The following is a 25,633-nucleotide window of genomic DNA, read 5'->3' on the forward strand; positions in this document are numbered from 1 at the left end:
GCGGAAGGCAGGATCTAGAGGGCCCAGTTCCCCATGACAGCCGTTCTAGAACAGTGGCCTCGCTCCCCGGCCTCACTCGTCGCAGTGGCGCAGGGTTCGCCGACAGGCACTCGGGGCTCCGAGAGCCTCTGTGTACCCAAAAGTGGTTTAAGCCACCCACTCACCCGAGCCCCCATCCCTGCCAAGGCGCCTAGGCCCCTCTGCTGAGCCCCAATCCTGCCCAATTGTCGAGCTAAGACTAAACTACAGTTCCCAGAGTGCATCGCCGAGAATCAGGTGGCTGGAGTCAGGTGACTTCTGCCCCGCCCTCACCCAAAGTCAGACTGCCGGGGGAAGCGGGTACAGTCCGAAACGGATCCAGCGTCCGGTGTGGTCGGTTCCCTGATCCTAGAGGATCTCAGGTGAGAGTCGGCGCGGCCCCAACAGCCTCCCTCCATTTACCCGGCCGAACCCCAGAGGGTTAAAGACTGGCACTGTAAGTCGGTTGAGGATCTTGCGGCGTGTCTAATCCCCCTCCAGCCGCTCAAATTCCCCCTCCAGCCGCGCCAGGGTTCCATCACCTACCAGGAATCCCGGCCTCGAGACACCATTATAGCCTCCAGATTGAAAGGCCAGCGTGGTGGTGAGCGGAGGCAAGAGACACGGGGCTGCCATGGTGGTGTGGGTGGCTCTACCCTAGTGCAAGTCCGAAGCCCCCTCCCGCCTTTGAGTTAGTTGCGACCTGAATATGGGTCGCAGAGTTTGCAGATTACTTTGGAGGGAGAAGATGCTGGAAAGCCCATTCCACGAACCCGCGCTGGTGTGCTGAGCGCCGGTCTGCGTTCTGGGGAACTGGGTAGAATGAGACTCCGCCCTGCATTCAGGGGCTTTCAGGCTTGGGAAAGGGAGGACAACTGCCTGGGCCCTAACCTTTTCAAAGAATTGAGAAAAATAATTATCTGTGCTTTATGAGAGCTTGCTAGGTGCCCGAGGCAACGGTAATGATCATTTTACAACATTGCTTCTCAACTTTTTTTTTCTAATGAACTCCTTCCCACCATCATGAAATTTTAATAACATTGATTTAATCAGTTTATGTACTGTCCCCCTTTAGAGAACCACAAGCCATGTTTTGCATTTCATTTCACTTAAGTCCCATGATGTAGTCTCACTGCCCCTGTTTTCACAGTAGGAAATTGAAGATTGAGGAGGTTAAGTAGAGCCCCTAATTAACATTTGGGGAGCCCAGATTCAAACCGATGCAGTCTGTCTGCCGGGCACACATTCTTGCCACTTTCTGTGTTTCACAAGAGAAGGAGACTCAAGGACTTGCAGGTTGTAAAATAGTTGACATGATTAAGTCAGATACTTGACAGCAGCTGGAAACCCCTGACCCCACGTTGCTCCTGGAACTTGTGGTTTGAGAATGGGAGACTTCTTAAAATGGTATCTGAAGAGCCTGGAAGATAGAACTTACACAGGAAGAGGGCCATGCTGACAGAGCCCATGGCCATGAAATTCTCCCATTTCTACCTTGTAGCATTCACAAGACATAGTTTTAGTGTATACATATCACTCTGACCTTTTTCTGACATTTTAATCAACTTACCTCTCAATGTGTATCTGTCCTGGTGTCTTTCCTCCAAGGTATCTCAGCCCCTGGGGCTAGAGGACTTTTCCTAACCAAATATTGAAGCTTCCCAGTCCACATTCCACTCCTGCAGGATGAGAGAGGAGCTGGTTAGGCTTGATTCATACCTGATTTCCGGAGGAAAACCCAGACTTTACCCTGAGGAACATTCTGAATCCTGAACTTATGGGACAGGGACACAGGGAGGTGTGAGGAGCAGAGAGTGGCAAGAGTGAATGGCAGACCTGTGGTCATTCCACAGACACAGGAGAGCAATTCCCTGCAGGTCAGGGTACAGAAAGTGGGTGGTAAGATGTGGTCCATATACACTATGGAGTATTGTGCCTCCATCAGAAAGGATGAATACCCAACTTTTGTAGCAACATGGACGGGACTGGAAGAGATTATGCTGAGTGAAATAAGTCAAGCAGAGAGAGTCAATTGTCCTATGGTTTCACTTATTTGTGGAGCATAACAAATAGCATGGAGGACAAGGGGAGATGGAGAGGAGAAGGGAGTTGAGGGAAATTGGAAGGGAAGGTGAATCATGAGAGACTATGGACTCTGAAAAACAATCTGAGGGGTTTGAAGGGGCTGGGGGTGGGAGGTTGGGGGAACCAGGTGGTGGGTATTGGAGAGGGCATGGATTGCATGGAGCACTGGGTGTGGTGCAAAAACAATGAATACTGTTACGCTGAAAAGAAATAAAAAGAAAGAGAGAGAGAGAGAGAAAAGAGGGTGGTAGAGAGCATAGAGATACAGCATCAAAGGCAAGGACTCCAGAGGAGGCCAGAGACAGAAGTGTGAAAGCTCCTGAGATAAAGACCTAACAGATCAGAGGGAGCTGCTCAGACAAGACAGACCCCTGGAAGAGACAGGGACAGGCAGAGATCAGGCAGGCTGGAGCCCTTGGGAAGACGTCTTTGAAGGGAGGGGTGTATCAAGAGGTACCTTGAGGCCTTTTGGGAAAACTGAAACCAGAGAGGTGTTTCCACACAGCCCTCTCCTAGCTGTGCCTGCAGGAATCCCCAGAGGCTGTCAGGTGGGAGGGTCTAGGCTCTACATGCTAAGGCAGCAGGTACAGACAAGTTAGAGACATCCATGCTGACTTGCCCCATCTTGACCTGTGGTTCATCTGCTGTACACTGGGCTATAGGTGTTACGTAGTGCATCTCCCTCACTTAACCAGTGAGTTTCCCCTGGGTTCCTATCATGTGTGATCCCTGCCAGTCCTGGCAAGGTGACATTTGTTAAATGAAAAAGTCTTAACCTGGTATCCTTGGGTAGCATTAGCCCCTTTCGCTTTTGTCCCGGGACAAGGAATGCAGTTCCTTTCCTTAGGGTTCATAGGTTCACCAAGTCAAATATCTGACCACAGTTTGGATAACTTTTTGAAAACAAACAAACATTAAAAAAAAAGAAAGAAAGAAAACCCAGGCAATGAAACTGCATTCTTTCTTTTTGTTAACTAGTTACAAGAAGCAGGTGAAGAGGGAAAAAATTAGTAGTTCTCTACTTCCTCAGAGTGGAACCTTACACAACACACTTACACTTTCTGAGCCCATGGCTCCACATATCAAAGAAAGCTGTGTTCCACACCCCCTTCCCCCCCAGTCACCTCTGAGCTGGGGATGCAAAGCGCATGATGAGGTCACAAGCGTGAGGTGAACGTCCTTTATGTGCCTTGATTCCAGCTGGCATATTGTCCATTTGTTGCTGAATTGCTCCAAACTTAACCTGAACTCTTGATGTTTGTTTTTCTTCCTAGTTCTTTGAAATTGAGGAACATGATAAGGAGTTGGCTGATTATTTTTATCCTTCTTCCCCTGAAGCTCATAGAGAAGTGTGGTGAGTTTAGAAGTGCGTCATCAGCTTCGTAAAGAGGGAGATGGTGCAACAGAGTAAGTCGCCAGACCTGTTCATAGCCAAGGGTTTAGGATTGTCTGGCCTGCATGTGTCTGCGGCTCCTTGGCCAAATGACCGCTGGGTGGTGGAACAGATGCAGGTATGGGGTTCAGGACTTTCACAAGGATCCAGATGATTCTGCAAATAATTGGCCTTTTTTCATGAGGTCCCTGTTACCTTTCCTGTACCACCAAAGTCAAACTGAGGTGCTCCAACAACTCTGTACTCTGTGGACCTCACAGAAGGAATTCTAGGTCCTAGGAGATGCTGCAGAAGCAAACGAAGTCACCACCTTGTTGCACCTGGTTCTTCTGTCAGGCTCAGATACATGAGGAGTCTTCCCAGCATCCTCTTGTAAGATGAAAAAACCTTCTCTTAGTGAGAAACCAAGAAACAGGGTGCAGCAGCCCAAGTGCAACAAGGGCCTCACATAACACAGGCTGGTTGTCAAAAAATACCTTGGGGTTTGGGCATCCTTATGAGGTTTGTGAGAGCAGCAGGGCCCTTAGATTAGAGGCCTGTATCATTCTGTCAATTCTCCCACTGCCGAAAACATTGCTGAAAAACAATGAAAAGGATGGAAAGTATTTACACTCCTAGGATGGCAGGCCAGTTATTTTGATCATCAGCTAGCTATTGTCAAAAATAAAATATATCTCAGAGTGCCTGGAAGCCTCCTTCTCCCTCTCCACTCCCTCTGCTTGGGCCCTCTCTCCCTCTCTATTGAGTGAATAAAATCTTTTTAAAAAAATCAAATATATCTTCAAATCCCTGACTAAAGATTTCAAATGACCCTTGTACACACAATACAAATCCTGCAGAAGCTTCCTGAGAGCCATGCACAGTGGCGATACCGTAACAGTCATGTAGCCTCTTGACGGCTCTTCCAGATTTGTTAAATAGTCAGCCATGTTACTTTGCAGTCACACCTTGTGGGTAAACAATTTCCAAGAAAGGAAAGGTAGTACCATGAAGCCTGGTGTTTCTCAACATGAATTCCAGAGCCCCACTCCAGACCTGCTGGTTCATATTCTCTGGGCCTGAGGCTCAGGTGTGTGTCACACCTGCACTGTCAGGCTTTACATAAAGCCCAGGAAGAAAGAGCGCATCTGGCCACCACCACCTGCGTTATACAGAGGGGAAACTTCGGCCCAGGAGAGGGTAAAAGTCATCCCCAAAGGTGGGACCTGCACAGGATCCTTGCTCCGTTTTATTTCTTTGCATCCTTCCTGAATCATTGAAAAAGAATGATGTAAACACCATAAAATCAAGTGACTATAATTGGGGTTCTAATCTTAACTCTGCTTGTTTTCTCTTTGCTCTGAGGGTTGGTCATCAAGGACTGCAGAGGAGTCTCTGACTTCTCTGGGTGGAATCTTGAGGCACTGCCACCTAGTGGCCAGAAGCTCGCCTCAGGCCCAACAGGCCTGGGTTTGAATCCTGCCTCTCCATTTCTGAGCGGTGTGGGCAAGACACTTTCCCTCTGGGGTTTCTGTTTCCTTATATCCAAATTGGGAATGATGATACCCACCTCTCACTGTTACAATAATTAGACAATGGGTTAGCAGTGTGGCAGAGTGGGTGTGATGGGAAGCACAGTGCGAGATGCCAATAAGTATTCCTTCAGAAAAAATTTTAAAAATACCCTGCCTCAGGGGAAACTTTGGGTGATTTCATGAAGACTTGTTTGGTAATTCTTATGGTTTTCAGAGCCTGTTGCCCCAGGGAAAACTTTAGAATGCACTTTCCCTGGATACGATGCCTGTTTTCTTAACTGCCTGCCATCTTGAGCTTGAAAATGTCCTGGTGTGTTGACCTGATGAGAACAGTCACAAGCAATTATTTGGCCTCAGGCCACATAAGAAATGTGTCACAAACTCTATCACACTGTATCTTCACAGCCCCATGTGAAGTACGTAGTGCAGTTCCCTCCGCCTTATAGGTGAAGAAAGAGGCCCACATAGAAGTTATAAACAAGGAAGGAAGGAAGCAGGGGAGTGACAAAGGCGGATAGACTGTGTGACTTCAGAGCCCAGTCTCTCAGCTGCTGAGTGCCGTTGTCTCCAGGGACTCTCAGTGAGGGGAAAGCAAAGAGTCCATGATCTGGTTCTCAGAAGCTCACAGCCTCTTCTTGTAAAATGCTAAGAATATGGAAGAGCAAAGGCCACGCGGATCTCTAGCTTGCCATGACCACAGCCCAGTAGAACCTTTGGGCCCGTTATGGGTTACCCCAGAGATGTGGGGGCTGCCTGGCATCACTGTCTTTCCTGGGCACTGTCTTGTCAGTGGTTTTGCTTATCTGATGTCGTCCTCAACTCTAGGTAGAAAATAACAACAGGGACCTTAAGTCCTACCACCTCCCAGCTGTGCAAGCCCAGAAGAAAGCCTCAACATTACTATCAAGAGTGTGAAAAAGAAGGGACAGACTTGCCAAAGCTGCCTCCAGGACCTGAGGCTACACATGAGGGAGGGGTTGTCCCACTCAGCTCTGAGAGGCTTGGCCTCTGCCAGGACCAGCATGGGAACATACCCACTCAGTGGGGCCCAGCCAGGCAGATGTGAGGAGAGTGCCGAGACTAGAGACCTCAGACTGTGGGATTCTCCCTGTTGGAGACTTGCAAGTGCACATGACAGAGCCTGCGTCTGTCCACATTCATGGTGCAGGGTTGTTGTGGGGAAGGGGGCCCTCCAAGGCCCCAGGTAGCAGAGCCAGGCCCAGAAGTACAAAGTTCCAGGCTGGCCGATTCCTTGGCAGGAGATGAGGTTACCGTTCTTAGAAATGTTCAGGCAGAGGAAGAGCAACTTCCCGGTAGGAATAATGAAAAAGGGGGATCAGACAGTGGAGGTTTTATCCGGAACTTTTAAGTTCCCTTCCAGCCTGAACACCTAAAACTTCTGATCTCAGTTCTTGATCTCCTGTCTGGAGGGAACCAGGAGGAGAGAAACCTGGGCCCTGCCTACAGCTGTTCCCCCTACAAGGAGTATCTTAATCAAGTTGAGCTCCTTTCCCATGGGCTCCCTTCCTGCCCAGTCTAGCTTCATGACCACTCCTTATTCCTTGTGTAACCCTGAAGGCCCTTAGGTAAGGGAGGTGAGGTGGACAGGTGACTGGGGCTTTGAGTACACCTGGGAGTAAGGTGGGGTGGGAGTGTAGGCTGCCCAAAGAACACAGGAAGAGGTCAGGGAGAGGCTAAATCACTCGGGCTCTATGGCCAATTTGCTCTAGGGTATTTGGCCTCCTAAACCTGCTTTCTCCGTCACTCCCAAGGCCTGTTTGTCTACCTTATCCTGCATTAACAGTGCCAAATTAGTGCCAAAAAGAAATCACTGATAGTGAGACCATGGTAGTCACCATTTTCCCCCCACTCCCCAGTAGAGTCAGCCTCAGGAAGGGGACCAGTGAATGGCTTAGGCCAAGTTAGTACGGAGTCCAAAGGGGTTCTTTGGAAACAAGGTAGCTGGGCCCTGTGTATCTCTGAGAGTACAGAAAAGGGCTGGACCAGTTCTAAAGGGCCATTTTAGCTCCATGAACAGAGGAAATCCCAGTGCTTTCCCATCTGAAGAGGGGGTTCAAGTCTACATTTTTCAGTCCCAGATTGATGCTTGAATTCCTGTGTGACAATTTTTGGGCTCCAGTATTCTAAAACTCTGGGTCACTCAGCCTCAGAGCTTCTCAGTGTGGGGAAGAAGAAGCTACGGTGTTTCCTGCTTGGGCCTATGTCTGCCTCTCTCTGGCAGCAGAAGGAGGAAGAGCATAACGAAGGCTCAGGTTTCCGGGCCCAGCACCCACCCTCTCAGGACCTCCATGTCTTCTCCTAGAAGATGGGGGTTGTCCCGAGTCAGAGCTCATGAGTTCAGATATTGGGGATCCTCATACCAGTTCTTCCTTGTGAGCCTAAGTTCTCTGACCTAATGATTTGACATTGGTTTGAGTCCTTCTAGAGTCGACAGTCGACCTCACTGTTCCTCCCACTGTGAAGCTGCAAAATGGAAGCTCAGCCAACATCAGCATCACCCTTCAGTAAGTCCCTGGGCCCAACTCTTGTCATCAGGCAGTTCATTCACCCCATGGCCGGGTCAAGGCTGACCCCTGGCTCTGTTCATATTTTAAGTGTGATACCTTTGCCCCTTCACTTTAAGACAAGCCAGAGAACCCGAGGGCCAGGGGATATTCTGTATGGGGTCATCAAGTCCCTTCTGTCCTGAGAAAACTAAAATAAGCTTTTAAAAAAAAAAAAAAAAAAAGCCAGGGGAAGGTGATGGCATGATAGCAGGTGATCTGCAGACTCGTGTCCTAGAGTCTCTCCACTCCCAGCCAATGAATCCTTGTTTCAGGAACCTTTTCCTTGGCTGAGGTGACCTTGAGTGATCAGCATTTGATGCTTCAGAGTGGTCCCTTCCAAGGCTCTAAGTATTTGCTGAGAGCCCTGCAGGTCACAGGTCAAGGAGCTGAGCTTGGAAGCTTTTTGGAAGATCGCTTCCAAAAGCAGAAGTGACCTTTTTGGGTGACCCCAAAGTGACCCCATTCATGGCAACACTCCCACCTGGCCTTGTCTGAGAGTCTTACTGGCTAACATCTGCTGGTTCAGTTGTGAGGTATCGACCTAGTATAGACTGCTAGAGAACCTGTCTCCTCCCTGTCCTTCACTGCTACACCCTTCTCTTGCCTCCCAGCCATGAGGATTCCCCGAGATCTAGAATCCTGTCCTTTTCTCTTTACCCTTCTGCCCTTTTTCACCTCTCCTGGGAAGTCTGATCTCCAGCCAAAGCTTTGATAGGAACCTGGATTCCGTCCCAGCTCCTGCCTCCCCTCTACATGGACACCTTATAAATCTGAAAAGCCATCCCCTCACCACATCACCCCTCTCCAGAATCCTCAGGTGGCTTTCCATAGCCTTCCAAATGAACCCCAGGTCTGTACATTCACACTTGAGGACACCACCAGCTACTCCCATCATACATGTCTCCTGGCTTTCTGGGGACACACTGGTCTCTGTTCAGACCCAAGCCCTTGAAAGCCTTCTCTATCAGAACAGATGGCATGGTCCTGTTGGCCTCTGGACACTTCATTTGGCAGTCACAACCCGTTCCCCACCTTCTCATGCTCTCTTCTGGTCCCTGTGGGCCTCTTGTCTCCCAATAGCGATGGAAAGCTCCTAGGAGCAAGGACCCCACCACGACCACTCAAGGGCCTAGCACAGAGCACTTAACTAATTGCTTGAGAAGGGACAGACCCAAAATCCCTACTTGCTTGAGCAGTGACACGCCCGATGTGAAGTTCAGAGGATTGGTTGAGATCTCACAGTGTCCAACTTCTCAGCAGTAATCAGCCTTTTATCCTCCACAGGCATCCATTAAATGCAACCTTGGTGATCACTTTTCAAATCACATTTCGTTCAAAAAATGTTACTATCCTTGAGCTCCCCGATGAAGTAAGTAATGAATTTTAATTTTAATTTTAACAAAATAGTTTTTAAGTAAGTGCTTTTCAAAATAGGCCACTTTGTTTTTAAGCCGTGGGCTGCTCCTGTTCCATAATTCTAAAAATCTCTGATTTGGGCTTTGTTTGTCTTTGAGGATGGGCATTTTATGCCATGGAGTTGGAATGAGGAGGGTGGTAGCAAGAAATTTGAGGCAAAAATGGTTCTGGGAATGTAGAAGAAATTCTTAATAAGATGGCTTTCTAAAACTTGACTGCTTAGAGGGCATTGGCAGAAGAGCAGTACTATCCCTACCTGAAAATCTATGAGAAATGCAGAATTGTGGGCCCCATCCCAAACCTGCTAATTCAAAACCTGCATATAAGCAAGATCTCCAGATGATTTAGGTCCACACTGAAGTTCGCAGAGCACTCTTCTGAGATTCTACTGGTTGAAAGTTATTTCCAAAAACTGAGGCCAAATGCTAATGATAACTGTTCATAGCCCTTATGTATTCATCTGTTAATATACACATTGCTCCTACCTTACAAACATTTGAGCCAATTACTAACTGACTAGATTAAAAATATCAGTAGGGAAGGCAGCAATGTAGAGAAAAAACAAGAGTTTAAAAAAAAAATAGACAAGATAGATGCAGGGATAACTACGTAGCTCGTCGTGAGGACCTGTGTGGTTGCAGAGATGGGCTACGGGTTGGCTCTGAGGCCCTTAGCATGAAAACAGTACTGAAGCATGTGGTCAAATAAAGGGCGTCAACCCAGAAGGGACTTGTGTGGGAGGGCAGTTCTGTCTCACCCTCTAGTGAACAGCACACCTCATTAGAGCCATTTCTCTCAACTTTCCCCTGCCGTGGGGCACGAAGCCTGCCGTAGGGTAAGAAAAGCCATTGGTTCTCACAGCAGATTGTGGCACCCAGCTGAGGTCTGGTTTGAGACACAGATCAAATTTAGAGTCTGAGGAATGATGCAATCACCTAGTTTAGGGCCAGTAAAAATCAAACGTAATCTTAAGCAAGGAAAGCCTGGCACAGAGAAGCCCACACTGTGTGCTTCCTTGTGCCTAAAGTGCACACACAGCCAAGACCAATCCGTAGTGTTGGTCAGCACAGCAGTTTCCCCTGCAGATCAGGTGAGTCTGGAAAGGAGTAGAAGAGAGCTTCTGGAGTGCTGGAAGTGTTCCATTTCTTGACCTGCGTGTTTGATCTTGGTTTGTGGTTGTCACTTTATCAAGGTGTGATGTGTGTACTTTTCTGCACATATGTTATGATTCATTTTTATGTAACTTTAATGGTGGATAACATTGTATGTCAACTATAATTTTTTTAAGAAATTATATAGTGGGAATCAAATCCAGTTATAGAATGATCTGTATGGGCGCCAACCCACTTTCCAGGGGCCAACCTGTATGCCTCCCACCCCCCATCCAGTTCAAGCACTCCTATCTACTCCCTGTGCCTTTCTTTGGAAACCACTAGATAGAATTTGGGGGTCAGGCAGTCTAGGAATCTCAGATAAGGTAGTCCACCCAATACAGCGCCAAGTCCTCATATGTAGACCTAATTGTAACCTTAGTCATGTCTACTTGACTGGGTTGTGAGGAGTAAAAGCAAGTATAAAATTTCTAGAATTGTATCTGGCATGTAGAAAGAAAGCACTCAGTAAAAAATAGTGATAAATTTTGCTGTAGACCTAAAACTGTTCTTAAAATAAAGTTTCTTGAGGTGCCTGGGTGGCTCAGTTGACTATGTGCCTGACTCTTGATTTCAGCTCAGGTCATGATCGTAAGGTCTTAAGATCAAGCCCTGTGTCAAGCTCCATGCTGAGTGTGGAGACTGCTTAAGATTCTTTCTCTTCTTCTCCCTCTGCCCCTCCCCACTTGGCACACACATGCTCTCTCTCGCTGTCTCTAAAAAAATTAATTAAAAATAAAGCTTAATAATTAAAAAAAAAGATAGTGATAGTTACTATTTCCTTCTGCCTTGTATCCATTGATTTCCAGTTGACCGATTTTCTTCCTGCCTGGTTCCTAAAGGGACTTAGTGGCCACTTAACAAATACACAAACAACATTACCAAAAAAACTTGTTAAAAATAAGAAAAAGTAGCCAAGAGTAGTACACGGCATGAGGATGTAGCTTGCACGAGGCAGGCCACGAATCGGACTCTGGGCTTTGCGGCAGCCACTTAAACCATTTCACTTGTTCTACCAAAGCCCCCTGGTTTCCAGCACTAAAAACACCTTCCAGGATCCTCATAAAGAAGCCACTGAATTCTAATGGCTGCATCTTCACAGTGCCTGTGGTATGGGTGGAGGCTGGGGCCCAGAGCAATATCCAGGGAACAAAGTGGGGGAGAAGGTTCAGGGAAGGTATATCATTCTGCTCCCTGCCACACTTGAGAGATTTGAGAATGTCGGGGGTTGGTGGTGGTGACTGGGAGATCAGATATTGAAGGCAGGCCTTCAAGTACTGTTTCTTAGAGGAGAGCTTTTGATAATTATTGGTCAGAAAGGAGGGGAAAATGTTCTCTCTCCCTGAAGGGGGTCTACTGTGTGCACCTCTTCTGTTTTATCACTTGGCAGCTGCACTGGGCATGGGGCAGACATCGTTTGTGGGCATTGAGGAGCCTTCCATTATAAAAGAAGTGGAAGTAATAGCAGTCATAGTATTTATGGACATTCTGCCATTCATAGCAGCCTTGTAAGGTAGACACTTCATCCCCATGTACAGGTGAGCAAACTGAGGTCAGAGCTTGAATAACTTGCCTAAGATCTCATGGTTAGGAAGAGAAGAGCTATCCTGCCTTCCCTGGTAGTTGGGGCAGGGGAAGGCCTGAGGGCCCGCTAACACACAGGTATTGGTGGGGGGGACATGCAGGTAGTTGGTCCAGTGTTTCTCCCTCTTACTGGTAAGCTCTTAGAAGGCAGGGACTGTGTGTGGTCTGTCTCATCACTCCTAGAGCTGGACATTGAAGTCCTAATAACTGTAGCACCAGATTGAATTCAGTTTTCTTAACAGGTTGTGGTGCCTCCTGGAGTGACAAATACCTCTTTTCAAGTGACATCTCAAAATGTTGGACAAGTTACTGTTTATCTACACGGAAATCATTCCAACCAGACTGGGTAGGCTGACCTTAGCCCAAGTGGGCCTTAAGCAATGAGACGGGAGGCTGACAGTGTTAAGAACAGGGGTGTTTCCTTCAAGCCCAGCCTCAGCTCATCTCAGTCCCCAAACTCTTTCTAGCCCGAGGATCCGCTTCCTGGTCATCCACAGTGACATCATTAGCACCATAAACCAGGTGATTGGCTGGATTTACTTTGTGGCCTGGTCCATCTCCTTCTACCCGCAGGTGATCACCAACTGGAGGCGGAAAAGGTAACCTGCTAAGCTTGATGTGAAGTCACTAGAGGCTAGTAAGGTGGGAGGCATTCCAGAGAGGCTGTACGCGGCATGGGCTCAGACTTCCTCCTCTGCTCTTCTCTCTTCTTGCCCTTTCTAGAAAGTGTCCAGTGTGAAAGCTCTAAGAGCCTGTGGCAGGACTTGAAGCTCTGGGCATTTGGTCTGTGACCCAGTTCAGCTCCTCTGTGTGAAAGCAACAAAATGGGGCTTTTCAGGAAGGGGAGAATGGGCAGGGTTGGGGGGAGTCCACCACATCTGCTCTGTTCTTGGTCCACCCAGCCCTGGAGGAATTAGTGTCAAGTCTTGCAGCAGGGCCAGGCTGGGTCCTTCAGCCTTGGAGGTGAAGCCGCCCCACCCTGACTTTAAAGACACAGTGGGCCTAGAGTTGTGTCTCTGCGCAGGAAGGACCCAAAATCTCTTGAGTCACCTCTACCAGATGGGCCTCGTAGGGGGGCTGCTGAGCTGGGAGCCAGGAAAGAAGATGCTTCCTCTACGGAGGAGGCCTCCAAGACTTTCCCTGTGGGGCCAGGACTTGAAGAGGCAGGAGACGAGGGAGGGCGGGCGGGAGGAAGGAAACTGCTTCCCAAGAGGGCAAGATTGGGTGGCATTGACTGGGGTATGCAGAGGGACCTGAGGGCGGTGCTGTCCTTGGGAGACCTGGGCCCTCCTCCCCTTGTGCTGGAAGCTCTGTCCCCTCTCTTCCCTCCAGTCTCACCCTTTGCCCTGATTTCTCTTCATTGCTCCCATGCTGCAGTGTCATTGGTCTAAGCTTTGACTTCGTGGCCCTGAACCTGACAGGCTTCGTGGCCTACAGCGTGTTTAACATTGGTCTCCTCTGGGTACCCTCCATTAAGGTATGGCACTGCCTGCCCACTGCAGCCCGGCCCAAGCTGGTGGGTAGCCGGGCTGCACCTCACCCCCAAGCTTCTCCCAACCCCTCAACCAGGAGCAGTTTTTCCTCAAATATCCCAATGGAGTGAACCCTGTGGACAATAATGATGTCTTCTTCAGTCTGCACGCAGTCGCCCTGACCCTGGTTGTAATGGTGCAGTGTTTCCTCTATGAGGTGAGAGATGAATCTGGTACCCACCCCACCTCGGGCTGCCTAGGCCAACACCCCCCCACCACCTGCTCCCCACTCCTCCCGTTTTACAGAAGATGTAGAAACTCAGTGTCTACTCACTGAGATGGAGATAATAGAGCTGGCCTTGTGCTGTGTACCAGGGACACCCATGAACCTGAGCCCTCAGGACCCCAGGTCTGGGGTGAGGGACAGAGGCGTTCATGACCTATCAGATGGAGAACTGAGCAGGAGGGGAGGACACAGGCGGCTCCTGGAGGCCCTGACAGGGCCAGGGAGGAGCAGGGAAGGAGGGCAGCATGGAAGTGGGGTGGAGTTGTGGTCCAGAGTATTTAAGTGATGTTGCCATGGTGATGGGGAAGAGGCCAGGGTGGGGCAGCCCCAGCTGGAGGGCACAACTGTGAAGGCCAAGGGGCAATGAGAGCCACTATGAACAAATGGGTATGGCTGGGGCTCGGGGTCCCAGAGAGGGGAGCAGGCTCCTGAGGGGTCTGCTTGCCATGCTGAAGAAACTTTGGCCTCAGCCGTATTGCTGGAGGGCTGTATAGCTGGAAGGTGACTCAGCAGGAAAAGGCACCATTAGGGCAATTTTCAGGGGATCACCAATAAGTACATTTTGTCTCACTTGCCTGTGGATACACTGCTTCCTTCGGGGAGCTCCTTCTGCACCTGCAAGGTCAGCTAGGGACTGCTTGGCTCTTGCCTTCACGAACTTTCTAGGTTTTCTTACCCTTGGCTGTGAAGCTGGGTGAAGGCCTGATTTGGGGCAAGATAGGGTGAGGGATGGGTTCCAGAAGTGATCAGGTCTACCTGGATCATGGAATAAGGCACAGGCCTCTCGTGTGTTACAGGCCACATTCCCAGCTCCTGGTGGCCTCCGAGAGGCACCCAGCTCTGCAGTGTGGGAACAAGAAGAAAATGAGCTCTGGAAAATCTAAAAAGGACTGAAATGGACCCTGAGAGTGACAAGGGTGTGACTGGTACTGGGCTCTCTATGCCCCCACCCCAGCCCCTACCATCTACTCCCTTTGCTTCTCTCTGTCATCCTCAGCAAGGCAACCAGCATGTGTCCTGGCCTACCATCAGCTTCCTGGTGCTCTCATGGGTCTTCGTGCTCATCACCGTGATTTTGGCTGCAGTTGGGGTAATCACATGGCTGCAGTTTCTCTTCTGCTTCTCCTACATCAAGCTCGCAGTGACGCTGGTCAAGTATTTTCCGCAGGTGCCTCCAGGGCCTTCCTTACTCTTCACGTGGCCATTAGCGTGGGAGGCACAACAGGGTGCAGGTTCTGCTCCCATTGGGCAGCTTGTAGCTGGGGTGTGGGGATGTGAATGGAAAGTTGCAGTGGAAGTCCTGAGCCCAGCCAGAGCAGGGCCTAGCAGAAAGCTGGCAGTAAGCACTGCTTTCCCTGGGGCCCGCAGTCACCTGAGGGTCATTAGAGACTTCTCTGAGCCCCTGCACAGCTCTGAGAGTCAGGTTATTCAGGTCCCTTGTCTCTCCATCCCCATCTTTCCTAAGGACATCAGTTCTCCCCCCCACCACCACCCTTGCCCGCCGTTGCTATAACTGATAACCCTGACAAGCAGCGGCAGGAGACTTGGGAAAGAGCAAGTGAGAGGAGGCAGCCCAGCATCCTATCCAGAGAGGTTTTCCTTAGGGGTCCCATCCAGGATACACCTTAGGGACCCTCAGCATGCTTCCTCAAGTACTGTGTCCTATTCAGATTCGGAGATCTAAGAGTCCAACATGATTTCCCCCTTAGCCCAAAAGGCCCAGGACAGGGGGAGGTGTGAAGTAGCTGCCAGTGGCAGGCTCCACCCCTGAATCTAGGGCCTCCTGTAACTCACCCCATTACCCATGGAGGAGCCTCCTTCTCAGTTTCCCCATTACAGAGAACCTTGTATGTCGTGGGTTCAGGAAAGAGAGCATCCATCCACGCCCTCCAAGAGCCAAGGCATGTCTCTTGGAGGGCATGGAAACAGATCCAGGCTCTGAAGGATGAGCAGGACTTAATTTTGTGGGCAAGAGAGGAGGGGGATTCTAGGCCAGGGGCAACCTGCACAGCAGCATAGGCAGAGAAGTACGGGAGGCAGCAAGAAGCACTGTTGAAGCTGAAAAGGTAGGGCCAGAAAAAATGTATTCTAAAATATAAAAATAGTAAGGCCAGGCCTTAGGGGGCTAGGGAAGAAGGCTTCGGAATGGTTGGGGTTGGGGGGGAGGTCTTGAGGGAAGTAGGGCCACAGTCCCTGAGTGTGGGAAGGCTTGGGCCTGGTCAACCCAGGAGGCAGGAGCCCCATTTGGAGATGTCTGGAATTGTCCCAAGACTGGAGAGGTGGCCACAAGCATGAGAGAGGGTGGAAGAGGATGAAGAAGGGGACTTAATATGTAGAGAAAACCTGGGAGAAGACCCACTATGGAGGCTACACCTCTTGTGTGATAGGGAAGTTGCCCCAGTCAAAGAAATCCAGAGGGTTCTGGCATTGGAGGAAGGATGTGGGGCAGTGGCAGTAGAAAGTGGGCGGATGTCCAAGTGGACCTCCCCAACTAGACCTAGGAAGCCTGAGATGCAGTCTCCAGAGCCCAGCCAGAGCTGAGGTGGTAGTCAAGTCCACTCTACAGATGGAAAAAAACTGAGGTTACAACTTCCCAAGATAGCACTCCCAAGATAACCTCCCTCCAGTGGTGGAGCCAGGATCCCAGACCAGGCAGTTGACCCCCAGCCCATATTCATAAGCACAACGTGAAGTCCAGGCTGGGTTTCACCTTCACTGGAAATGAGAAGAAAAATCCATTGCTAGAAAACCAGGATAGGGTCTCATCCCAGAACAGGGAAGGATAAAGATGGAGAAGCAACATCTCCCCCTCCTTTGCAGTTGTGAGGTGCAGGGGTGAGAGGAGGAGAGCTGTTTGCTGTATGCCAACATGAGACACAGGGACCCGCCCATACTGTTCCGTCTGCTGGCGGACTTGTCAGAGCCCAAAGGTCACTGTGTTCCTTGGTGCTGAGGCCTGAGCACATGAGTGGGAGGAATTAGAGCTGTTCTTGTTTGGAGTGGTGGTCACAAGGTCTAAGAGGCGGCCACCCAGCCCCCTCACTGCCGTCCTCTGTCTGACCCAGGCCTACATGAACTTTTACTACAAAAGCACCGAGGGCTGGAGCATTGGTAACGTGCTTCTGGACTTCACTGGGGGCAGCTTCAGCCTCCTCCAGATGTTCCTGCAGTCCTACAACAATGGTAAGTCAGCCAGCAAACTGCCTTCCCATCTGGTGGGCTGACTGCACAGGGTGGGGCCAGGCTTCCTGGGATATCTCTCCATCCCATCCACCCCCAGCCCTTCAGCCTAGGAATCTGATCCAATCCCAGCACTCAAGGTGAGACTCACCTAAGGGGCTTTACAGTGGGAGGATTTGTGGTTTCCTGGGCAAAAGAGGACACCTCCCCCCCCCATGCCATCACCCGGCAGCCCCTACATCCTCCAGCTGCTTTGGGAGCTGCCAACTTAAAACCAAACTCTGTCCCCTGTGGCTGTTAACAGACCAGTGGACACTGATCTTCGGAGACCCAACCAAGTTTGGACTTGGCATCTTCTCCATCTTCTTCGACGTGGTCTTCTTCATTCAGCACTTCTGCTTATACAGAAATAAACCAGGGTATGACCAACTGAACTAGCACCCAGGGACCCCAGCATAAATGGCCCCAGGTCCTGTGCCCTCCAGGAAGGTTGGGGCAGAGCCTGGAGCACAGGGCTGGCTCAGTGTGCTGACAGTGTTGCAAGTGCTCTCTTCCTCAAGGCCAAACACCTGACACACAAACCAGCCTGCCCTCAGCCAGAACTGTCCCAGGCCAGGCTGGGAGGAGCCTCCCTCTGAGACAGATGGCTGACTCTGCTTTGAGATGGAAAACCACACCATTGAAGGTCCCTCCCAGGCCTTGCCGGCCAGGCGTCTGGCCCTCCTGCATCTTGATGCCACCGTCTCTATTTTCTTTAAGGCTTCAGGCAGCACACACGGGTTCTGACAGCCGTCCCAGGCAGGATTGGGTGCTGAGCTTGGAGCCGAAGGCCTTGACCTAAGTGACCAGTGTTTCTGGGAGCAGCTTGAAGGACTGATCCCGCAGTTGTGAGCCAAGGGTGCTTTGCTGCCACTGGTGTGTTCACAGAGACCCAAGCAGCCAGGTGGTGTGGCCAATGGACTCAGAGGTGCTGGTGCTGGTGGCAGAGGGACAGGACTTTTGGGATTAGGCCTTGGGGCGGGGGTCCCTTCTCTGAAGGCCACATGCTCTGAGCATCCACCTTCCTGACATCATTCTACATAATTCAACATGCACAACCACATCACAGGCGGCCCAGGTTAGGGTCTGGTAAAGAAACTGGATTTCGGAACCTTGAGGTGCCCAACAGATTGGTTCTGAGCTAGGCTTATGCCCAGTCCCTCTGGATCTTTACCATACTACCCCCTTTTGGATTTTTTGGAGGGATGTTTTGAAGTGAGTGGCTAAATTTCTTCACCTTCTGCCTACCTCTACTTCCCCAGAGTCAGGGACCTTATGTAAACCCCTTCAATTGCTCCTTATCTTGTGTCTAAGTATAGGACACGTCTGTGCGTGCACACACATACCAGTCTGTGCCTTAGAGGCCAGTAAGCCCTGCCAAATGTTGAGAGTAGTTCCCATGTCGGGGAGGGGCTGGACCCTTCCTTCACTTATCCCAGACACCTACCTGAGACTCACCAATTTTTTGGCTACTCAGGAGCCTCCCTTAAGAACTTGACACCACTTCACACACACCTCATGGGCCCAGCTCTTATTCCAAACCTCCTTCCCTCTTCTCCCAGGCATCTGTCCTTCCTGTGGCAGGAGGGGAGGGTCCCAGGATGTGCCTTGTCACTTCACTCTCAGACTTTCTACTGCAAGATTAACATGAGGTGCCTGTATCCTTAATTAAAACCCGATTTGTTTCCTTTCTGCACACTGAGCATTTACCAGATGTGGGAGGCAGGTGTGTTGGCTTAAGAACCAATCCTTGGGACTTGGGGAGAATTCGGGTAAGGAAACGCATGAGTTACACAGTGATGGCGAGCTGGCTGCATGCTGATGGGGCACTTCATCGGAGAAGCCTCTCGGGTAGTGCAAGATGCCTGCCTGCTCAGGGCCAGGTAGGTCGTGTGGGTACCATGTCTGTACAGGGCATGTTGCTCAAGCTGGGGTTGTGAGCATGGGTTGGATGGATTACGGGCACTCTCGCAGTGCCGGCGGGGGCGGGGGGGTGGCATTTGTGCTGGGCCAGGCAGAGGCCCTGGTAATCTCCCAACTTACCCACATCTCATCTGATCACAGCCTCTGGAAATGTGCAGCTGCACTCCTGTCTGTGATAAACTGTATGCTCTCAAGAGTCGTTGAGGACAGGTATTTTCTCCCATGAACCCCTTAGTGCCCCAAATGGAGCACAAGCTAGGGGAAGTGAAGAGTTCCCCACCCCACTTCCAGTGCAGCGACTCCCAGATGTTCCTACAGATGTGGCCATGGCCACACAGCAACGGGCAGGCCTGGCATCAGCTGGGTCTCATCTCAGAAGTGGTTGGGGGCCAGGCTGGTCAGCCCTACCACCGAAGCTTGGAGTACTGGACTACTTGGAGTAGCTGCCGTCCACCCCTAGACGTCCGTACCCCATGCCTCAGCAAAAACCTCTTGTAAATTCCAGCACTGTTTATTTGGGCCCGAGATGTCAGGCAGGGGCAATTCCATACTACCCCATTTCCACAGGAACCAAAGCAACGCTGTTCCCATATGTGATTTAGTAAGCTAAATTCAAAAGTAGAATTGGCATCTCCAAATAGTAAGGTAAAAATGCTTCTGTATCAAAGTTGTGATTAAAAAAATATAAAGTTAAACCCACAGGTATAGAAAGAACTGGCAGTCCTGAGAACTGCCCTGAAATGTCAGCCTTGGACTTCATCTAAATCTTTGAAGCAGGTGAACCCTGGGGAAGCCATGGGGTAAACTGTGAGCCTGCCTGGCTTCCGTTCAGACGAACTTCTGTAGTGTCTCTGGCTGTGTGTCAAGTCCCTGCTGGGGAAAGCAGGAAAAAAACATGGGGTATAGTCATTGCAGAGCTGAGACCTGGGGGCAAGGTCAAGCCCTGGAGCCAGGGCTCAGTGTGGGAAAGGCTGGCCTCACCCAGCATTCCCCAGCCTCCTGCCCATCTGGGCACTGCCAGGGTCTGGGGAGGCCAACAGCCTGATAGTTCTGAGGATGAGAGCTGGTCCCAGAGCCTGGGGCCAGTGGTGGGAGGTGGGGAAGGAAGGCTGGGTCAGGTCCCAGGGACAGGCCTCTGGGACCAGCTCTGGCCCTTCCAAGCCAGGGGCCAGTACTTAGCAGAAGCCAGGACGAGGTGCTGACAGAGCGTGGACATGTGTCACTGTAGGCAGGCAGGCCCAAGTCCGGGACCACGGCGGGCTGCTAGGACAGCATGGACTGCTGCACTGCCTTCTGCAGCGACTGCCGTGTCACCAGCAGGCGCACCACCTCCTCCGAGCGCTTGGTGAGCCGCTTCCGGGCTTGGTCGTGCGTGACCATGGTCATGTCCCAGCCATTCACCTGGCCCAAGGAGAAAAGACAGCCTACCTCAGCTCTCTGCCCTCTGGGATCTGGAAGCAGGATGGGCTTTGGGGTCCTGGCCCACCCAGTCTCCCAAGCTGATGTCTCTGGGCTGGGGGATCCCAAGTGCCACAATGGAGGCACACAGAGGAGAGAGACTGCTCCCTTCTGGGGGCAACTCCAGCATGTGCTCCAAAGTGCTTCAGTGAGCTTCCCAAGTTCCCCAGGAGGCAAAGGTAGCCCCTGACCCCTAGTGCTTCTGGCACCCCAGAGCCTCTGGCCCAAGCCTTGGTTTCCTCCTCTGGAACATGTGTTACCTGCATAATCTTGTCTCCAATCTGCAGCCCAGCAATTTCAGCAGGGCCTCCTTCAGATACTCGTGTGACGTAAATGCCCTGGAAAAAAGCAGCCCCGGTCCAGCCCCAGTCCAGAGAGCAAAGCCCAGCATGGCAGACTCCCAGCCATCCAAATGATTCAGCACCAAGTCTGCCCCCAGCACAGGCTGTGCCAAGACAAGGCTGCCCCACCATGCTCTGGCCCCTGCTGCTGTTCCTCCTGGGCTGGGAGGTCCATTTCCCACCCCTATCCCTGCTTATCATTTCTTAAACCTTCTTAGGACCGTTTGAAAGACAGAGCTCTGCTCCTTCCATGAAGGCCCAGGAAGCAGAGACCCACCATCTCAGGCCTTTGTCCCCAGTGGACCCTGGTCCCCCTCACCTTGTCTGTCTTGTCTTCTGAGAATGGATTCTGGGAGGGATCCTGGTCAATTCCACCTCCAATGCTGAAGCCCAGTATTAAGTTCTCACCTTGACGCAGCTTGTGAATTTCAACTCTTTGCTGGCAAAGGAAAAAACAGGGTGGGGGCAGGTGGGTATGTGGACAATGAATCTGGTCTATGTCCAGCAGCAGCCTCAGGCTGCTGGCCCAGCTCAGAGTCATGCCAATGGGGTGGAGCCCAAAGCCGTCTACAGAATTCCAGCTGGTCACCACACTGGGAGACTGGGGCGGAGTAAGGTTAAGACTCAGAACTCAGCCACAACAACCGACCTACGTAACCTTCTGTCCTAGCCTCTGAGACCTTCCTGTTAGTCTCAGGCACCAGCTTCAGTCAACATATACTCTAAGCTCCTGGTCCAAGAGCCAGGAGGCTGTGGCTGCTATAGATGGGGGCCTGTGTCCCAGGGGAGGGACCACACAGGGCAGAAGGGGTCAGGCCCTGAAAAAAAAAAAAAAAATGCAGGTACTCCTTGTTGAGGCAGCTCATTGCTGAGCCAACCCTGTCAAGGGCAAGACTAAAGATGCTCCAGAAAAGCATAGAAGTTCAAACTTGCACAGAAAGAAGAGGAAGTGTAGTCCTGGCCAAGGGACAAGAGCAGAGGCTTGAAGGTGCTATGGATACATGTCCATGAGATGAGTGTACCCTACAGGACTAGAACTGGGAGGTGAGGTGAGACTGAAGCCAGATTAGATAGGCTGTGGAATACACATGCAAGAGGGAGAGGGGTTCTCTGTAAGCCCAGACCCTGCTCTTAATGCATGTAGGAGGCAGAAAAGGGTTCTAGAGCTCTCCCACCATACTCTGCGGCTGTGGTCCCCAAACTGCTAGGCTCCTTTCAAAGCCCTCAGCAGAAGCCCTCCAATCACCAGAGTGTAGGAGCTAGACCAGATCACCCCACCCCAAAAGTTGAGTTTTAACAGGAAGAAAAAAAATACCCGAAGTGACTTGACCTGTACCAACCAGACATTGAAAGGAATGACAAGAGTTTGGACACCTAACTTTGATTCTGGGCCTACTAGGTAGGGCTCTCAGGAGTCCCGGGATAAGGTTGATCATGGTCAGGTTTGATGCTAGAACGATCGACCAGTTGGGCACTCAGGAGGAAATGGATATCTTCCAGCCTTGGGATGTGGAGGACATGGGACATGATTACTTGGAAAGTGAGATCAACAAACTTGAGGACTGCTTGTGGTGGACAGGAGTCAAGGGGAGCACCCAGCCAAGTGGCCTGGCTGAACACAACTCTCAGCTGGGGACACAAGGAGAAGCATTTTGGAGTGCCAGGAGCTACCCAGGCAAGTGTGCAGAAGGCAAATGGACCTATGAAGCCACAGTTCAGAGAAGCCAAAATGGTTTTAACATTCTCAAAATGTGGGTATCACCTTTTATCACATGGGATTTAGGCGGGGACTAGGGAGGAGGCCACCCCTACCCCATCCTCAATCCAAAACACCAGAGAGAGAGGCCAGACCCCACCCACCACTTTCAGAAATATTCCTAGTGTTAACAAGAATTGGGAGGGCATGGTCTTAGAGTTCTGAGGAAGGCCAAATGACCTGCCAGGACAGGAGAGAGGGGCAGCAGGAAGTGTGACTCCGGAAGCCCACTAGACTTAGGTCCATTTGCCCAAGTGTGAACTCCTCTAGAACTGCTCCACCTCCTCCAACACACACCTTTGCACACCTTTGCCCCACCCTCAAGATTAGAGGGGAGTACAGGCCCTTAGGCTGGAAGACAAGGCTCTCTCCCAGACTAAGGTGATTATCAGGCAGGTAACTGCCCCTTTCTTGTGCTTCCCCTACACTGCCTTTCCCACGCCCCATCTCCCCCACGCCCACCCACCCCCAATCTAAGAAGCAAACCTGACCCTCTTAGAGGCAGCTACGGATCTTGAAAAGCAAGGTTGGTGCAGTCAGGGTAAAGCGTAGGACAGCTGTCTGCAGGTGCAGAAATGTTTCTTACTAGCTAAGGCTAGAGCTGGTTCTCTAAGGTCAACCTCACAGGACACTTTAATCAGTGGCTTCACACCCTGTCACCGCCTGACTACCCTGCACACCCATCTGAGATACTGCAGTCTGTCCCGTGGCTTCAGGACTGGGACTTCCATCTGACACAGTACCTACCCAGCAGGCATCTCTTCTCAGAGAGATCTGGGTTCTTCCTGAGGGCTTCCTTTAGGGCTGAACGTGAACAGACCTCTTTCCGGAACTCAGTTTCCCCACCTCTGCCTCGGAGTTTGCCTCCCGGCCCCATTCAGCTTTGGCACTGGTGTCTGAATCTAATGTCCCAGTCTCTTCCTCCCCTTACCTTTTCTAATAGCATTTGGCACCCGAGACAAGCCAGTGGGGAGAGCCAGGGGCCTGAGCTAGCCCCCAAAGGGTCTGGTCTCCTCAGTGCCAGGCGGGGAACCTGGACATTGTCCCAGGGGCTGCGGAGGCAGGGAAAGTTTGGAGCAGGAGCGAGCCAGTTGCGGCGCCTCCACTCTGGGGCGGGCGGCGCGGGGTCCAAGCAAGCAAGGCTGGACGGGAGGGATAAGGGACTGCTAGTCAGGCGCCGGCCACCTCCACCCCACAAATCTCCCTCTGGGCGGCGGCGACGGCGGTGTCTCCCACAGGGGAGGAAGCATTTCCTCATTCCAGAGGCTTCGACTCACGGATGTCGCGGCTGGCGCCCGCCCCCCGCAGCTACCCAGCTGGGGACTCGGGCCGGGAAGGGGGCGCTCTCCCGATACTCCCACAGTTGGGGACTTTCTCCCCAGTCCTTCCCGCCCCTGCGGGCTGGATGAAGTCCAACGAGGTGGCGGTAGTGCGCGGGATCTGATCGCGATTCAGGTTGTTCGGGGCGCTTGGGTCCCAGCCATTTCTGTTGCCTGGCTGGGGAAGACCGCGGTCCCGCTGGGACAGAGCCGGGACCGGAACCCTGGCCGCAGGTTTGCAACAGCTCTGGGTTCAACGCTTTGTCAACCTGTTTGGGATGTCAGTTTTCCTAACTGGAAAGTGGGGGCAAGCCAAGACCAAGAGAAGCCCGCGAGCGCACTCACCACCACGGCGGTGACCGGCTGGCCCGGGACGTAGGACATCTCGACCCCAATCTGGAGACCAAGCCCAACTCAGTGAAGCCCGCAGCGAAAATCCCAGCAGCCGCGCCCTCCCCGGTTAACAAAGGCACCCCGATTCGGGCCGCCCCTTCATGAATAGTTAACAAAGCCCCAGCCAGTCACGGGTCGGAGCGCTGTTCGGCTTTCGGAAGTCCCAGTGCGTGCGTAGAAAGGCGGGGAGGGGAGGGAGCGTAGAAAGGCGGGGGAGGGGTGGGCACCGGCGGCGTACGCGTCAGGGGGCGAGAGCGAGGCTTTGGCGCATGCGCAGCGTAGATCCTCCCAGCAACCTCCAGCGCAAGATGGCGCTGACCGAGTCTCTGCCGCTGGCCGTCTGAAGGAACGCCAAGTGTCTGTATCCGCCGTCGCGTTGCAGGTAACTTGTGAGCCTGGGTGGGCCGGCCCGAGCCCTCAAATCTTCTCTGGGTCTTTTGAAGGTCCGAGATCCAGGAGTCATGTGAGGTCTTGGCAGTCCCGGGGGGAGGGGCGCCGTGAACGTAACTCGCCAGGCTCCGGGGGGTCACTTGTAACTTGGTTTCCTCCGCAGCTCCGCGAAAAAACAGGCTGAGCCCCGGCGAATGCGATGGCCGCTGTGGTGGCCAAGCGGGAAGGGCCGCCGTTCATCAGCGAGGCAGCTGTGCGAGGCAACGCCGCCGTCCTGGATTACTGCCGGACCTCAGTGTCAGCGCTGTCGGGGGCCACGGCCGGCATCCTCGGCCTCACCGGCCTCTACGGCTTCATCTTCTACTTGCTTGCCTCCATCCTGCTCTCCCTGCTCTTAATTCTCAAAGCGGGAAGGAGGTGGAACAAATACTTTAAATCACGAAGACCCCTCTTTACAGGAGGTCTCATCGGAGGCCTCTTCACCTACGTCCTGTTCTGGACGTTCCTCTATGGCATGGTGCACGTCTACTGAATGGGGACAGGGATGACTTTTTAAAAAAAAAAAAAAAAAAAAAAAAAACACAGATTGGGAGGACTGTCGCCAGAAATTAACACCGTGTAAACTTAGTTTTTAAGTTGTTGAATTCGCTGCTTGTTCTGTAACGTTGTAATTTATATCTGAAGACGAAGAGCCTGTAATATTCTTCAGATTAAATGAAGCGTGAGACACTCCGTGGAGTATTTTCCTCGCTTAACTCATACCCCATGTCTGGCGTGGGTGCAGAAGGCTGAGTTTTGACTCCTAGAGAGGTTGGGCTGGGTCTTAGCCTTCTGTAATTTCCTCGCATTTACATATAAGACATCCAGAGAGGGCCACTATGGTCCAAGGAAAGAGAAGTTACTGCTAACATCCCAAGAACTAATAACAGTTAATATTAAGCGTTTCTTATATGCCAAGCATTGTGCCTTGTACCTTTTACTCCCATTATCTCATTTAATTCTAGCAATATCCTATGGGGTAGATATAATTATTATCCCTCATTGATGAATCAGAGGCTCAGGTTAACTATACCTCAGCCATAAGAGGCACAGCTAGAAAGAGAGCCAAGTTTGAAATACAGGCCTTTTCATTGCTCTTGCTGTCCTTGCTGAGTGTACCTTTTCAGATCCAAGCTGTCCTTCTCAGTAACTGCTGCTTTCAGCTATGAATTACAGTCCATTTCATCTAGTTACAGTTAACTGTTATTTCCATTTTTAAATACGGTCAAGCTCTTTTCTAGAATATGTCTAATGGAGATTAGATAGAAGACATTTAAGCTAAACTTTGGGCATGTTTAGACTGTAGTGT

At 51.3% G+C, this 25,633-nt stretch overlaps 3 protein-coding genes across 6 annotated transcripts; 2 read left to right on the forward strand and 1 right to left on the reverse strand.

The window, feature by feature from the left end:
* The first annotated feature begins 61 nt into the window (after positions 1 to 61).
* Positions 62 to 18,401, forward strand: CTNS (cystinosin, lysosomal cystine transporter). Of its 4 annotated transcripts, none has more exons than XM_059147578.1 (12): positions 62 to 401; positions 3,378 to 3,457; positions 7,448 to 7,535; positions 8,862 to 8,946; positions 11,971 to 12,074; positions 12,196 to 12,327; positions 13,106 to 13,205; positions 13,298 to 13,417; positions 14,484 to 14,576; positions 16,552 to 16,669; positions 16,971 to 17,085; positions 17,426 to 18,401. In XM_059147578.1, exons 2-12 carry the CDS (start codon positions 3,397 to 3,399, stop codon positions 17,505 to 17,507), a joined length of 1,098 nt encoding a protein of 365 aa, XP_059003561.1. In that variant the 5' UTR covers positions 62 to 401; positions 3,378 to 3,396; the 3' UTR covers positions 17,508 to 18,401. The 4 variants fall into 4 exon arrangements, with proteins under 4 accessions (XP_059003561.1, XP_059003557.1, XP_059003559.1 ...); XM_059147574.1 differs by having other exon boundaries at positions 67 to 401; positions 14,484 to 14,654; XM_059147576.1 differs by having other exon boundaries at positions 70 to 401; positions 7,457 to 7,535; positions 14,484 to 14,654.
* A 719-nt stretch (positions 18,402 to 19,120) lies between these two features.
* TAX1BP3 (Tax1 binding protein 3) lies at positions 19,121 to 24,007 on the reverse strand. The gene is made up of 4 exons (XM_059147579.1): positions 23,848 to 24,007; positions 20,747 to 20,866; positions 20,347 to 20,424; positions 19,121 to 20,029 (listed from the first exon to the last, which is right to left on the reverse strand). The coding sequence occupies exons 1-4, from the start codon at positions 23,884 to 23,886 to the stop codon at positions 19,892 to 19,894; spliced, it is 375 nt and encodes a 124-aa protein (XP_059003562.1). The 5' UTR covers positions 23,887 to 24,007; the 3' UTR covers positions 19,121 to 19,891.
* Positions 24,008 to 24,116: 109 nt separating this feature from the next.
* On the forward strand, positions 24,117 to 25,017 carry EMC6 (ER membrane protein complex subunit 6). Its single transcript, XM_059147580.1, has 2 exons — positions 24,117 to 24,277; positions 24,449 to 25,017. The coding sequence occupies exon 2, from the start codon at positions 24,485 to 24,487 to the stop codon at positions 24,815 to 24,817; it is 333 nt and encodes a 110-aa protein (XP_059003563.1). The 5' UTR covers positions 24,117 to 24,277; positions 24,449 to 24,484; the 3' UTR covers positions 24,818 to 25,017.
* Positions 25,018 to 25,633: the final 616 nt, after the last annotated feature.

The sequence above is a fragment of the Mustela lutreola genome, chromosome 15 (genome assembly GCF_030435805.1).
Source record: "Mustela lutreola isolate mMusLut2 chromosome 15, mMusLut2.pri, whole genome shotgun sequence".
In the NCBI taxonomy this organism is placed as follows: domain Eukaryota; kingdom Metazoa; phylum Chordata; class Mammalia; order Carnivora; family Mustelidae; genus Mustela; species Mustela lutreola.